Here is a 14,754-nt window from a genome sequence, read left to right as displayed (position 1 = left end):
ATTTGCAGAAAAATGTATTACAAACTTTTGAAAATCATCTTCAAACGACCGGGTATTTATCATTGCAAATGAGATTGCACATTGCCGTGCACTGTGAAATATTGTTTTAAGAACTAACAATCGATGTTGTGCAACAAAATTGTGCCTAAGATCCACTACAATCAAGTTTTTGAAAAACTGTTGGATCTATTTTAAATCGCCTGATTGATTGTGGACGCAAATTCGCATCAATAAAAGATTAAATTAAATTAAATCGTATCGATAGGATCCCGGTACCGATTCCCTCTGTCTTACTCTCCGTCTGTAGTCCAGATGCTGCCCTGATGATGGCCATTTGCATTGTATTGCACGATTCGGTAAAATATTAATACCTACTTGTTTAGTGATTTTCATCGGAGACGATTGTTACACCAGATCTTGAGCAAATATTTTCTAAACAAGGCAGGGTCAATTTATGAAAAACGCTTAAGATTAAGGGCAAATAAAGTGTCACAACTATTATTAATAACTTTTAATGCAATAACGTGTCCTATTATTTGTTAATTTATTTTGTATCAACAAATTATCAATATTTAGATATCTATTTTGCAATCTTTCATATTTAAGATAAAATGATAAACATCATTACTGTTTTGCAATAATATATAATAAATACGTTTTGAATTTAATTAAAGAAATATTTGAGTTTACCTCGGTTATTTCAGAGAACATGGGTTCCGTCTTCTTATTTTCTATCACTCAACGCACTCTTGATGTTAAGACGATACGAATCTCTCTTCAGCTTATAGTTGCAAAATATGCAAAACCAACTTATTAGGGCTTATTTTCAATTCTCTATATTATTTTTATGATTAATTGTGTTTACCACGCTTCAAAATTGATTTTTTCCCCTCATATACCCTTTGATTATTTTATGATTAAATCTACTCAATTTAGTTTAATGTTTTTAGCCTTGGATTAGTTCAATTAGAATTTTTTTTGAACATACGCGTGATTGTTTACATTATGTTAGTTCTTCCTCGTTTTACCGTCTATTTTAAACAGATAGAACGTCTTCCAATCACCAAAATTAATAGATTTTTAGTCCTATTCAGATACAAGTTGTAGCAGACGTTCATTGCTCCTATCGAAGACTCATATTTTGATGAATTTGCCGCGTTCGGAGACAATGGCAAATTCTTGAATGTCTTTGGCCAAAAACTAGTAGATTTCTTTTGTGGTAGGCGGAATCGATTAATTTTCCTTTGAATCAAACATTGATCCCTGCTCGATGTTTTCGTGCTCTCGGTAAAATCTTCTAGTATTCATAGTTTTTGAGCAAATTGGTATTGTGGAATATGTTGGAATTGAAGTCGAGTTTTTTTTAAATATAATTTATTGAATACTTCGAGTAAATATGTATAATTGATAAGCGCATAATGTGATCACAGAATTATTTTTGAATAAAGTTCAAAGTTGCTTAATTTTCCTACCAAACTACGGTGGGAAAATCATCATGATCATTCATGTAGCCGACCAAGGCATTTCTTCTGTCGTAACCTGCATAGTCAAAGTCGTCATCAAAGTCGTGTCTGCGATGATAACTGGAAAAATTAAGGAAAAATGGTGCAGATCGAAGTTTAAAAGCAAAACCGCTTAAGCGTTACATTTAAAATGGTAATTTTTTTTTAAGCCAAAGATACCGTGATCAATGTGTTTTTGCTGGGAAATTTGGTAAAGAAAGGAATACACTTCTAACTTTTCTTATTTCATTCTTCATTAATCAAATTCATTCCTGGGTTTCAGTCATTTATTGGCTCTATTTATCAATCAAAATACGTTTCGGTGTATTTATGCTTTTCAAATGCATGCCAAGGCTCCAAGCAGCAACAACGCTACACATAAAAACTGATGATGGTGAAAAAATACACCGAAACGTATTTTGATAGATAAATAGAGACAATAAATGACTGAAACCCAGGAATGAATTTGATTTAGAATTGAAACACAGTCAGGAAAGTATATGCAAATTCTTCATTAATAAAAACGGAAACGCAACTGATAAAAAACTTGATTAAGACATATTAACGCTTGAAATATAAAATTAAAAAAAATGAAAATGCGAGAGAATTGTAACGCTTTACTTAATCAATTTGTTCTTTTGCTGGACTTGTTAAGGGAACATTAATACTAGAAATGTAAAAATTTAAAACAATGGTACGTTTTTAGTTTCAAAATGTTTTTCCACGCTTTGCTAGGTTGATTATTTGCAATAAATTTTGGACACGTTTGTAGACAAACGTCTAAATAGTCTGCTGATGTTATCCGTGGTCTTTTCTTTGTTTTATTTGCTATTGATCTAAATTTATTGGTAAAAAACTGTAATATTTTGCCCTAAAAACGTTACAGCAGAAATAAAAGCAGCGATAATTTATTTTCAAGTAGACATTTTTCCACTTTTCAGTTGTTTTCTGCAACATTAAATGTTAAATTATACGGAAAAATTTTTCGAATGTCCCTTTCAGATTCGTTGTAAACTTATTTATAGCGCATTTTTTTCGTATGTACAAAACACAATGAAAAGAATCCATTAAACTGCAGCCTCAGAGAAACCAAAGTAACTTACAATTGTCGATCTTCATAAGCTCTGCGATTTCTTCGCAACAAAACAGCCATCGTGTCTGCTTCTGAAGAAGCCGGCACCAATAGTTCTTTTTTATTTTGGTAGACGGTTTCGTCATTTCCTGGCCATCTGGTCACTTGGAGGCCATTTTCCGTGGTTTCTTCTGCTTCTGGACTGTCCACCAAAACATCTCTTCGTGTCAGTTTTAAGACCCGTGGGCCAAGAGGGCGAATTTGGTAAACTTCTCCTCCTGCAGTTTGCACGATTTTTATTGGGGTTGCAGCCGTTGATTGGAATTTAGCGAGGAAGACAAAGCAGATGAAAATCTGAAAATCATACAAACACATAAAATTTTCTGATTTTTTAAGAACGATTTGCAATGATTTAAATCAGTAAAATAGGCGACAAAGTTTTCAGGTACTTACCAAAGCTCCAACCATTGTTCCTCTTCAAGTTCTATTGCTTAATTACCAGTGAACACTCAACACAGTACTTTGAGTGGTTGACAAAGTTGCATCTGTATTTATATATTTTCGCGTTGATCCATTGAATTAGTACGTTTTCATGGGGGGTGAAATATTGTTATATTTCAAGGTATTGGCTGTTAATTTAATTAAACTATTAGAGAAGCAGATCAGCGCTAATGGATTGTCACAAAAACGTCCTCAAATGGGACAGATCCGTTTCACGTATGTAACAGGATCTTTGCTTCACATTGCGAAATCTTACTTATTGTAGGCTTCGGTTTGATGTACGGTGCTTTTCCTAGCGAACTTATCAGAAGGGCCAATATTTCAACACGAATTTATACATTTCATTTTGATGCAGCCATCAATGGAATTATAAGGAAATCAATAGGTTTTAGATCTGGAAACTGCGGAGTCCAATGCTACATTGTCTTTTACTGCAGTCAGAAAACTGCAAAGTGAAATTTTGTTTAAAAACCCTCTGTATAAAGGTAAAAAATCCATATTTAATTAAGTCTATTTATGTATAATCGCGTATTTTATCTCATAATTAGTACCTTGCATGGGCTTTTTTCACGGAGGTGTGTGCTTAACGTACTCCGGTACCTCAATATCCTTTACAATGGATTTGGCGCTAATTATTCTAAAAATATCTAATTGGTTTTGTGACTAATATTTGCCACTAAACGAGGAAGAATTTCATAACTTTTAGCAACTGAACTGTGATGTGTTGAAGATTTATAGCGGGTTGGATGGTGTCTACGGTTTCCACCATTCCTCATATGCTAGCAAATAGTTGACGTAAAAAAATGTTGTCGTCATTTTCACAGTAAATCGTCCTACAGGTTTAATATAATTTAATGTGTCTTATGTTTTTTTTTAATTTTTAGTAGTTTCTTGATATACATCTGGATAATTTTTCAATATTATTTTGGCATTGTTGTTGGCTGTTGGTACGCAAACGGATTATTTCAGGTGCAACAAGTTACCTCGAATTCATTTAGCGTCAATTAAAATGAAATATTGCTGGAATGGAAATAACCGAAGCTTTAATTACGAAAATGCATTATTTCATTTAGAGGGAAATAATATTTATGACCCATTTGGGGCATTATTTGTTTTAAAAATTAATGCTAATTATTTGCGGTTTAGTTTTGTCTTCACTTTGCTTACTTCTCTTGCTTTTGATTATTGTTTTGTTTTCCTCTCCTCGCGAGCTTATGCATAACTAGACACTGTTCAATGCGAAGACAAGCCAATTTGCTCCCGATGAATTTCTGAGGGTAAAAGTGAATTTAAAAAAATTGTCTTCACTTAAATTGTTTACACCTTTTCAGGAAAGTTATTTAGCAAACAATACATTGCTAATTAAACCCCTTTCAGACTTTGTTCGGCAAGCCCGAAGAACATCAACTCACCATTATTCCATTAGATACAAGATATTTTCGGAAATATGAAAATCGTTCATTAGCACTTTGCTTAATTTCGTCAAAAATACCGGTACGGAGAAATTGCACAGGAACTTTTCAATTAGCGTGTCTATATGATTAATATCGGGCTTTTTTGCGGTATTTTCGGTTTATATATAGTTGAGATGTGTGATAGGTGCCATTTCAGTAGGTAATAGATTCTGCATCTGTGTAGGAATAATAAGTACTTAGTTTAAGTGGAAACTATTTGAAATCTGTACTTAATGGAGCTGAAATCGATTTACATTGTAAGTAATTAGGTTTTCATTTTTTCCATTAATTTAGTTTTGTCTCGTGGGGTCAAGTTTTGTAAATTTAATTTACTCACTCTTTTGAAAACTTGCCATATTTCTGAAAGTTCAGGATTTGCATCCAAAAAGGCGCTATTTAAATGTTGACATTAGCTTCATTTTTTCTTTTAATTGTTTGTTCTATTAATTACGATATTCTTATCTTTCCTGGGTCTCAGTCAAAGTGTGAAGTAAACATTTTGAACATCGTTTATTTCATTACGATTCGGCGAGATAACAGCGCCATCATCAGATTTAAAATTTACACAAACTCATGATTGGTAAAAATCAACGTTCTTTTAGGTTTTTGCCTTCTTGAAACCTTAAATTTGTCTTTCGAAAGACCTTTTTTGCCCTAGTAAAACTCGTCAGTTTAATTCCGGCTTTGTTGAATAAAACCAACATTCGACACAAAACGCATTTATACCAACGTTGAAAAAACCTTCTGGCGATAATGCATAATTTATTAATTAATTTAAGTTGCAGTTTGGCCTGCTAAGTCACCTAATAACCCAATCAGCAACATGGCCATTCTCTCCTGAGGTAGAAACGATTGCAATTTATTCACCTTTGGACAATAAAAAATACGTTCCCCTTTCGGCCAAACTCATCGATTCAAGCGCTCCAGTAGATGATTCTTTGGCTACTAAAAAGGATCTGAAACGGAAAGATGTTGTTGTTGCTCAATCCTCTTCGATATCCCAACCGCAAAGCCATTTCGAAGAAGCAAATCATCCAAGTGGAATATTGAAGTTAGAGCCTGCAAATTATCACAGAATATCCAAAAGACAAACACGAAGATTTCCGTTCTACCGGCCGGTGGCCAGGTTTAGTGGCTTCAGCAGTAGCAGGCGAAGAGTGGATGGATTCTTCAGAAGACCTGGCTTGGTTGGCTATTTGAACGATCGGGACTATTTCCCGACAGTAGCTTGACCTGATTTTTTTCTTCAAATTATTTATATTTAATTTATTTTTGATTAAATGGGGGGTTTTCCTCAACTAGCTGCTAGTCAAAACAGTGATTTTGCACGTAGCAGTTGCTTACAACTGACTGTTCAACACCAATCCTGTTAACTCAACATTTATTTACTGTTAGAATCATCTTATTTGAATCAATATTATGCTTGCTAAAGCGAATTCCAGAATTTTATGCCATCTGCAACGAGGTGCTACAATCATTTGCATATTTCTCTCTATTTTTAAGTTTTATGTGTGGTTTTACAATATTTATATTGACTTGGGCAATTTATGGCTTTGGCATTGTATAATTAGCATTTCCAGATCCAAAATTAGCTCCAAGTTGAAAGTTGCTTGACTCATTTGTGATACTAAATTGTTACTAATTGCGAGAATTGTGATAAACAATTTACCACGAACTTCATGTGGTTGGGCTGATTTTTTGCTACTTTTTTTTGATTTATCGAAAATGGGTTTATTTTCGAATCGTGTAAACTTGAAAATGAGTGAATACAGATATTTTTTGAAATAATTTTTATGACCTGAACATATTTATTTAAATCGATCGTTGCATTTAACAGTTCGCGTAAAACTCGCTAGTTTCATGGATAGGGTCAGTTGGGAGTTTTGCGATTTTCTCTCTTCAATAAATCACCTTTTCTTGTTAAACTAAATTTATTGGCTGCAAACACAATTTAGGAGTCATAGGGCTTCTCGAGAAAGCGCTTAATCGTACAATTTTGAATGTGAACGCCGCTCCTGGTGACTTCTGCAAACAAGGAAATTGCAAATCACCAAAAAAATTTAATGGGAAATTAGAGTTGAGCTTGCGTGGCCATTGAAACTGATGAGTTCTTCAGGCCGTGCAAAATCCAGAAGAACTCATCAGTTTTAGAGTGAAATTACTCAAAACTTTTAAAATACACGGTCGGAATACAGTACAGGTTTCAGGAGTGTTAATTTCCGGCTAAACTCAGATGAAACCGGTGCCTGAGATTGGCACTGTTCCAAATCTGTACTTACATCATCGCGAACTTAAATAGATATAAAAAAATAGTTGACTATACATGCAAATACCAGTTTTTGCATCAGCATTCGTCTGATACTTTCTCATCTGATCTCTTCCTTTAGTATAATATTCATCGACATGAGTGATCAGACTAATCAAGAACGAACACGCCCCCAATACCATGTAGATGAAGACTTCTGTTAGTACGTTGAAGCTGGTTTTCAGCAAAAACCATACAATGGGATTACAGATGAGGCTAAAAGACAGGCTTGCGAGTAAAAAAGTCACCTAAAAAGATCCCCAATTGATTGCAAATATTCGCCAAAAATGCGCAAAAAACTCGCTTGCAGCAGCCAATAGGCGGCAGTTCCGAACGCTTTGATGAAGTTCTTCGGAATGTAGCTTCTGGAAGGCGGTAGAGTGGCCATCAGCGGCTGATAAGCGTTCACACAGTCTCCAATGCGACTCATAATTCACTGCTTTGCTGACTGAAAGTTACAAAACATTTAAAGAGTTGGAAGTTGGACTTTGAATTTAGCACGAGAAACTGCTCAACTTTCTGGGGACTTTGACAAAATGTAGCCTGGCTAAACGACGTCAGAAAAAAATATTTAATCGTCAAACACCTGCGGATATTGGCGGGTGTTTGCTCAAAACTGCCAGTTTTTCATCGATTTTCTAAAGAGAACTAAATGGCCTTTTTAGAAAGTGAACCACGGATGGGGAAATGTTGGCAGTTTTCTCAAAAAAGGCTTGAATTCAAGAAGTTTTAGATTTGCGTGTTTTTTTTTCAATTGCAAAATCCACTTGAACATGACGCTGCGTTTGTCGAAGTTTCTCAAGAACCATTCGAGCCACAGAATTCGTTTTGGCATGGTTGGATAGAGAAGTGAAAAGTCGATTCAGTCGTAGCAACGTGAGTGAGGAAATTGGAGTAGACCCAGAAAGCGAAATTTGAATATCAGACACTTCGGTGCAAGATTATGCCAAAATTACATGTTTTCCGTCCCCTTTTTGCTCATTTCTCGGAGGCAAAATGAGCAAGAACGTTGATTTGTACATCATTCTAAACCATCCCGAAGAAAAAAGAAGGTTCCCGATCAGTTATCTCACAAACGATTTTTTAAGGTCTACAAACAAAGCCCAGGGCAAATTTGTAAGGGTCTAAAGTATCTTTCAACCTAAAATGTTTAAAACCAACCGAAATGGCGCCCAATCGAAGCTTTAAAGATTAATGCAAGACAAAAACGACTTAAAAATCGAAGTATTTGATACAATCAGATTGATTTTTATTTTTCAAAACCTCTTATAATAATCGAAGTGCTACCTAAGAATTGACACTTCAATTTGCTTTTGCCAGTGAAACCAAAGCCATCCAACAAAACAGTTTATTTATAAAAACTATCACATTTAAACAAACTTAAAAGCTGAAAAATAAATTACTGGGTGAAATGAACTGCGCATTAAATAGGAACATTTCAAGCCACTGTAGGGAATCGGTCATAGTTGTTCAAATATCCCACTAGTGGAGGAGGCCTAAAAATTCTTCTCTTTTCCCTGGTTATACTGCGGAAGACGTTGAAACCGTCGGCTGGTGCTTGTCTTTTCGATATGAGATGTTGCTTCAAGCTCCCAGTTTCAATCGCATGGTCTTCCAAAGCCTTAAAAACGGACATCGGCACCAAAATGTAGTCTTCTGATGGTTCAGTTTGGTCGTAATCGAATTTGCCCTGCGATCGATCAAAAGACACGAAATTCTTGTGGTCTGCATCGGATGTCGCAGTTTCTTTGGTTTTGGAGTCAAGCGGTTGCTTTTCCAGTTTAGAATCATCCAGCTCAACTGGCACAAATTTCACATCGTAAGGTACGAAAATTACTTCTTTGGTTTCATTAGCGTCCAAAGATGCAGGAGGAGCTGGAAAACTCCTGCAAAGGCTGATAAGGGGCAGGGCTAATAGAAATGTCTGCAAAATTCAGTTCAGTAAATGGTTAAAAGTGCTTCAAAAAATCGTACTTACAATAAACATTTTTTGCAGTGGCGCTGATAACTTTGTTAGTCTCTATTCACTTCTGACGACTATTGATTTCATCTGCCTCTTAATGGGCTTTTTATACTAAACTCGATTATTCAGTTATTCAGCTGCTAATTGCCGTAGTCCAGAGTGCGACTGTTGTCGAAAATACTCGTTTGTTGGTTTTTTCAATTATTGCCGGGCTATTTTCATCTGGATTAGTGCAGAAGGTGTGAACAGATGGGGAATGAAACAAAATACCAGAATAAAGTAATATATTTTCTTGTTGATGATTTTTAACATTTTTGTGTCAGGGCGTTTAACGTGCATCCAGCACCAATTAAAAGGTACCATCAATCAATAAAAAAACTTACAAACGGCAAAAGTTTAGCGAAAAAAGGCCGGTGGTAGGCGAAATTAGAATCAGTATTTCGTATGTTGGGTCGACGCACCAACCACTTCTGAAGATGCAGTTCATTAGTGCTTGCGAAACGTTAGAAAACTCCAAACAATCGACTATTTGTGCACTTTTCGCAAAACTAGTTTTTTCTCGGAAATGAGCAACTATTACCATTACCTCAACCACCTGTATTGATCAGGATCCAAATGTGCTAATGAATCTGATAGGATTGTTATCATGAAAATTTAAATTTGTCTTCCCATAAACACGAACCAAATGCGTTATTGATCGTCACAAATTCCGGATTGAAGGGCAAATATTGACCGGCTAATTATCGAATGAAATATTGAATAATCCCATCGATTTTGTTTACCGGCAAGCCGACAATTGTTATTGTAATTTCCTTAATTCGGGCTTGGACGAGCAAATACTGGAATGTTTATTGTTATTTAACACTATAAGTCAATAGGCATTGGAATGGGGTTTAATAACAAACCAAAAAGTGCAAATTTTAATTAATTTTTGGATAGCGGCTTTATTAGTTGGAACATCGAAGAGTTACCCATTTTTTTTCAGGCAATTAAGCCCAGAATTCTTATTAATTATTGATCTGCAAATGGCCTGAACTAGTGTAACCTTTCAAGGCACGTATCTTGACTGCGAAAATAGCCAAGAATAAACAATGCAAACAAATTACTTCGCGATAACTTATAAATAAAGTGATTCCCCATTTCCAATCTGTCGATTGACTATAAAACCACAATCTTCGGCTCAACAAGTGCATTGAGTGATAGTTGGTCAAACAGTGTTATTCACAATGAAACTGCTGGTAAGTTGAGTAGTTTCTTAGCTTCTTGTTAATTTGTTACTACAATTATTTTAGTTTATTCTCTTGGTGATTTTTGTCGCCCTCAATGGACTTTTGGCCAGCCCATCGCGGGATAGCCCTAGCGGTGGAACTAGGGGCGGTAGCAGTGGAGCGAATGGAGGCAGAGGAGGAGATGGGAGAAATCGTGGAGGCGCTGAGCATGGCGGGCACGGGCCTGGGGATAGAAGCGGGCACAGTCGAGTCGCCTGATTTATAACTGTATCTCTTATGTTGAATACAATGTGGAAATTTTTAACGTACCAGTTTGTAGATTGTTTCTTAATAGTGGGGGGGGGGTCATGACCCCCATGACTCCCCTCCCTCTGGATCCGCCCTTGTGGACACCCAATAAAATAGGCGAAAACGTCAAGAAGGAAGACTAGTGAGGGTTGATGAGGCAACTGGATTTATGCCCGAAACACTGCATTCTTCCTTAATGAGAAATTAATGGAAAATCACTAAGAAATCTTGGCGCATTATTTTGTTTAAATAATAAAAATCGGTGATTTGATTGATGATTTTCCGACGTGCATAAATAAGACTTTAATTTGTTTACTCGAAAAAACGATGCGTTGATTGAAGAACTCAAGAGAGTTTTTTGTTTGGAATTGTTTGTTTTTAATGATGGCTCCAAAACGTGCATTAAGATCACTTTATTTTTTATCACTCACACGAGCGCAGGTCCAAACAATTCGCAATATTGAAAATTGGTGATAACAGAAAACTAAATTTTCAGTTAAGAAATAGTTCAGTCTCTCGTTCTTATGAAGCAATTTTTGAATACATCCAGCAACAAATAGGCACATTTTTTATTTACAAACTCCCATATAATGAATACTTTGTTTATCTCTAGAATAAATATTTAGGTCTGAAATCAATTGGTCAAAACTTCGTCTCTTTAGTCCTCAACCGCGTCGTTACTTTTTGCCTGGTCCAACGGCTACAGCAGTGGTAATGAAACCTTTGCCTCCAAATTTTTTCCTTCCGTTTCGCCCTGCAGCTGGTTTCGCTCGAATTTGATGAGGATATTCCTCGTTGGCCCACCATGGGTCGTAATCGTTCGCCTCAGTAAAAAGCGCCCAAATAGTTAAAAGTAGCAGAATAATTCTGATAATGTTCGCCTGAAATTGATTTAGGAAGTAAAAATATTTTTTTAAGTTTAAACCCCTGGTTGACTAGAAAAATGTTTCTGGAGTCGACAGCTTTACAACTCCCCACCAGGAGTTTAGTTACTAGCAAAAAAAACTTAAAAATGTTGCCTGCAACTTACTATTTTGATTGTCACCATTTCGCCAGCACCTGTATTGAATCGTTTTAATCACTGTTCTGGAACACACCAACATCACAAATATTATCATTTTTCAAGCCTTCCCAGGTGCTAAATTGATTGACCTTCCCTAACAAGTTTGGCGTCATTTACTCAACCTGGTCATTCATCTACGTATGAAGAATGACAATCGTCTAAGGTTCACACTGTGACGGAAATCTTCGTCATTTTCATTTACGGTGCCAATTAGTAAGTTTCTGCTTACATGGGAAAACATTTACAATTTGAGAAGTTGGAGATTAATTTTTCGCTTCTTCAACTGCATTATTATTATTTAATGTTTCTTCGTCCGGACATGAACATTTAGCGTATGTTTTTCATTAGGCAAAAATATCACTGTGCCCTTGCGGTTTCAAATTACAATCGACTCTTAATCTAAAATGAGAACCCTTTAAAGTCCATTTTCCTGTTCTACATATTCGCAATTTCACAATTTATAATTTTAAAAATTATCCAGCAAAGAGCGCCTCAATACAAGACAATGTCTTCCGGTTTAACCGAGCCTATTGGTGGTCCTCCAGCTGGGCCTACAAATTTTCGGAAAACATTGAAGTTGGGTGCTTCACTGAGATATTGAAAATAAAAACATACCTGCATGTTGGTTCCTGCTGGGTCCAAGATGTTCGCTGCCCACTTGCTTGGGACCAGCATGTTTTGGTGCCAAATCTTCGATCGGCTGGGCTCCTCCTTGGTTGAACATGGAGAATATCACCAACATGGAGAGAATGACCACCTGAAATTGGATAGATCATATATATTTTGTTAGAAGTTTATTTTCAAAAATTACGCTCAGAATAAGCAAAAGCTGAAGAACGTTAGTTTGGCAACCTCATGCAGAATTCAAAAATATATGTTTTTTTACAAATATTTCCACTTACGAATAATCTGTACAAACTGAACATTTTGTGCGTTTACCACTTGCCGCTCAAAAACTGTAATTAACAAAATTTAACGAAATCCTTTTATGCTTTGAAAATCGCGTGTCTGCGACTATGGAAGCATGAAGATGGCTGTGAATAACTCAATCTATCTTTTGCCATTAATTACTAAATCTATTTTAGTAGATTATATTACATAAAATTGAAGAGCGAATAAAATATCGCATTTTGCAGTCAATTATAGATATTATCTTTCGGGAAACATACAAAGGAGAGGAATTTCTAAAAACTTTATGGTTTTTGCTGCCAGTCTACATTCATCTGAGTTCATAACTTATTATTTTTCAACTGTAATACAATTGTCCAATTGCGTCTCTATAAAACTCCCACCGCAAAACCACTTTTATTGCCGATAAAACTAAAAAAAATGTCAAAAAGGTTAAATATGTTAACATAACTTTTGTTTAAAGAATACGCTATGCAAATGATGGTTTCCCTGAAATCTCGTTTAAGTGTTTGTTTATCTTTAAAGGATTTTCTTGCTTAAATGCGCAACACTTTGTATGGTTGGGCAATGCTTTTATATGTGTGATTGAAGTCTGATTGTCTCTCGAGGTCCCCAGTGTTAAAGATTACACTCATTACTAGTGATAATATTTAGATTCTTTCGTCTAGGCACAATAATTTGATTTTGGAATTGTTGTGGATTCATATCGTTTTAATAGTGAAACGTTGAACCGTGGTGCAAATGGTTTTTTAAGCCACCAGCATCAACACCCAACTGTTTGGACCAATGACATCAAAGATACTAGCGCATTTCCATGGCAACGACTTCACCGTGCCAATTAGGACAAGTTTCTTTGCACCCCGGTCTGTTTTTGCTTCCCAACTTGTGCTTTTTCATTGTTCAATGCTTTTGAATGCTAATGAAGAAACTCAGTTTTGAACATCATTCTGGAATTTTAACTGTTTTGGTAAATTTGCTGCGTCACATCATTTGTTCAAACTGCATTTTAATTTGTCATTTCTGCCGAATAACGTTGAAAGTTGTTAGTGAAAATATCATATAAATATTAGCGGGCCCAGAGCTCAAAGGATTAATAGTTCAGTAATAACCGACAGCATTTGATTGCTTGCATACGGCTCAGCTGAAAATGTTTTCCATAAAGGTATGGAGGTCTAAATGCTTTTATATTTTTTAATTTTTTTATATTTGTTGTTTTAGTCTCTGATTGTTGTCCTGATGATTGCCGCATTAGGGTGTTTCATGCTCGAAACGTCTGCCACCCCCGTACCTAAACCATTGATTTTTGTCGGTTTAGGAGGGCATGGAGGGTTTTACGCTCGCCACCACGTCTACTATGGGCATTCTTCCCCGTATTTCTACGGAAAGTGATAAGTGAATGAAATAAAATGCCTTGAATACTTTATCAAATTTTATTTCGGATTCCTGATACTCTCTGATGGGTTTGGTGATTGATTTTTTGAATTTTTCACCCGAAAATGCAAATTGGTAAACATTTTCTCAATGCTAGTGATATTCATGTCCGTGATGTTCAAATTCGTCGTGTTCAAATCCCTCATGTTCAAACTCGTCATGTTCAAATTCGTGATGATCGTGATGATGTTCATGTTCATGGTCATGATGATGCGGCATTGGCTGGCCCATAGCACTGCATGCAAGCGCCATAATCAGAGTAAATAGAAACATCTGGAAGGAAAGATTCTTAAATTAGTTTCCAATTTATCAATCAACTCAATGCACGGAAACAACGTTACTTACAATGATGGCTATTTTCATTTTGTTAACTTCAGCTCAACTTTTTTTGTCACGATTTTCAAGTGATAGTAGAAAATTTAATGAATATATGAGTAGAGGAAGCGCCTATTTATACTAAACTTTTACCTTTCCGACTGCTGGATTGATGTGAAAACGAGTTTTTGAAATAAGCCCCCATTAAAAAAATAAGTCTATTGGCATGCATTATTAGAAACTCATTAGCGAGTTAAGAACAACTGTCGTTGCCAACATCTATACATTTTTCGTCATTTATGAACCCAAAGAAAAACCACTGAGTACAATCGATAATTACAACGAAATGTTTTATTAATTTATTGCTTTTTAATGCCAGGCTTGGGAAACCCACAGGGTTTTTCCTCCTGACTTGATTTCTTCAGTTATGTAGAAAAAATACAGTCTTCTGTTGTCTATGAAATTAGAAAAATTATTGTCGTTTTGTGCAAGGGTAGCGTAAGATTATTGCCAAATTTCATGTTTTCCGTCCCATTTTGCATGTTTCTCGGAAGCAAAATGAGCAAGAACGCTCGTTTTTACATCATTCCAAAGATAACTAATGCCCTTTTTAGAACGTGAACCATCGATAAGGAAATGTTGCAGTTTTCTCAAAAAATGCTTGAATTCAAGAAGTTTTAGATTTGCGTGATTTTTTTTGAGTTGCAAAATCCACTTGAACA

The 14,754-nt window shown here is 35.7% G+C and overlaps 3 protein-coding genes and 5 long non-coding RNA genes across 8 annotated transcripts; 3 read left to right on the top strand and 5 right to left on the bottom strand.

Annotated features, from left to right (window-relative positions):
* Positions 1–1,385: 1,385 nt before the first annotated feature.
* On the bottom strand, positions 1,386–3,296 carry LOC125504866. Its single transcript, XM_048667482.1, has 3 exons — positions 3,028–3,296; positions 2,606–2,928; positions 1,386–1,583 (listed from the first exon to the last, which is right to left on the bottom strand). Exons 1-3 carry the CDS (start codon positions 3,040–3,042, stop codon positions 1,469–1,471), a joined length of 453 nt encoding a protein of 150 aa, XP_048523439.1. The 5' UTR covers positions 3,043–3,296; the 3' UTR covers positions 1,386–1,468.
* Positions 3,297–4,373: 1,077 nt separating this feature from the next.
* Positions 4,374–5,893, top strand: LOC125504877. Its single transcript, XR_007281762.1, has 2 exons — positions 4,374–4,786; positions 5,309–5,893. It is a non-coding gene; the product is annotated as an uncharacterized LOC125504877 (long non-coding RNA).
* Positions 5,894–6,310: 417 nt separating this feature from the next.
* LOC125504867 lies at positions 6,311–7,415 on the bottom strand. The gene is made up of 3 exons (XM_048667486.1): positions 7,139–7,415; positions 6,863–7,082; positions 6,311–6,554 (listed from the first exon to the last, which is right to left on the bottom strand). The coding sequence occupies exons 1-3, from the start codon at positions 7,262–7,264 to the stop codon at positions 6,481–6,483; spliced, it is 420 nt and encodes a 139-aa protein (XP_048523443.1). The 5' UTR covers positions 7,265–7,415; the 3' UTR covers positions 6,311–6,480.
* A 644-nt stretch (positions 7,416–8,059) lies between these two features.
* On the bottom strand, positions 8,060–8,974 carry LOC109546914. Its single transcript, XM_019918088.2, has 2 exons — positions 8,813–8,974; positions 8,060–8,758 (listed from the first exon to the last, which is right to left on the bottom strand). The coding sequence occupies exons 1-2, from the start codon at positions 8,819–8,821 to the stop codon at positions 8,273–8,275; spliced, it is 495 nt and encodes a 164-aa protein (XP_019773647.2). The 5' UTR covers positions 8,822–8,974; the 3' UTR covers positions 8,060–8,272.
* A 669-nt stretch (positions 8,975–9,643) lies between these two features.
* LOC125504872 lies at positions 9,644–10,334 on the top strand. The gene is made up of 2 exons (XR_007281756.1): positions 9,644–10,035; positions 10,090–10,334. It is a non-coding gene; the product is annotated as an uncharacterized LOC125504872 (long non-coding RNA).
* Positions 10,335–11,791: 1,457 nt separating this feature from the next.
* On the bottom strand, positions 11,792–12,361 carry LOC109546915. Its single transcript, XR_002172822.2, has 3 exons — positions 12,280–12,361; positions 11,993–12,134; positions 11,792–11,928 (listed from the first exon to the last, which is right to left on the bottom strand). It is a non-coding gene; the product is annotated as an uncharacterized LOC109546915 (long non-coding RNA).
* A 220-nt stretch (positions 12,362–12,581) lies between these two features.
* Positions 12,582–13,707, top strand: LOC109546917. The gene is made up of 2 exons (XR_002172824.2): positions 12,582–13,448; positions 13,505–13,707. It is a non-coding gene; the product is annotated as an uncharacterized LOC109546917 (long non-coding RNA).
* On the bottom strand, positions 13,703–14,328 carry LOC125504881. The gene is made up of 2 exons (XR_007281767.1): positions 14,063–14,328; positions 13,703–13,990 (listed from the first exon to the last, which is right to left on the bottom strand). It is a non-coding gene; the product is annotated as an uncharacterized LOC125504881 (long non-coding RNA).
* Between the last annotated feature and the right edge of the window lie 426 nt (positions 14,329–14,754).

The sequence above is a fragment of the Dendroctonus ponderosae genome, unplaced genomic scaffold, assembly GCF_020466585.1.
Source record: "Dendroctonus ponderosae isolate FM_Combo_2020 unplaced genomic scaffold, Dpon_F_20191213v2 Dpon_F_20191213_6, whole genome shotgun sequence".
Classification (NCBI taxonomy): Eukaryota; Metazoa; Arthropoda; class Insecta; order Coleoptera; family Curculionidae; genus Dendroctonus; species Dendroctonus ponderosae.
Note: the sequence above shows the minus strand (reverse complement) of the source record. Positions and strands in the feature narration are given on the sequence as shown.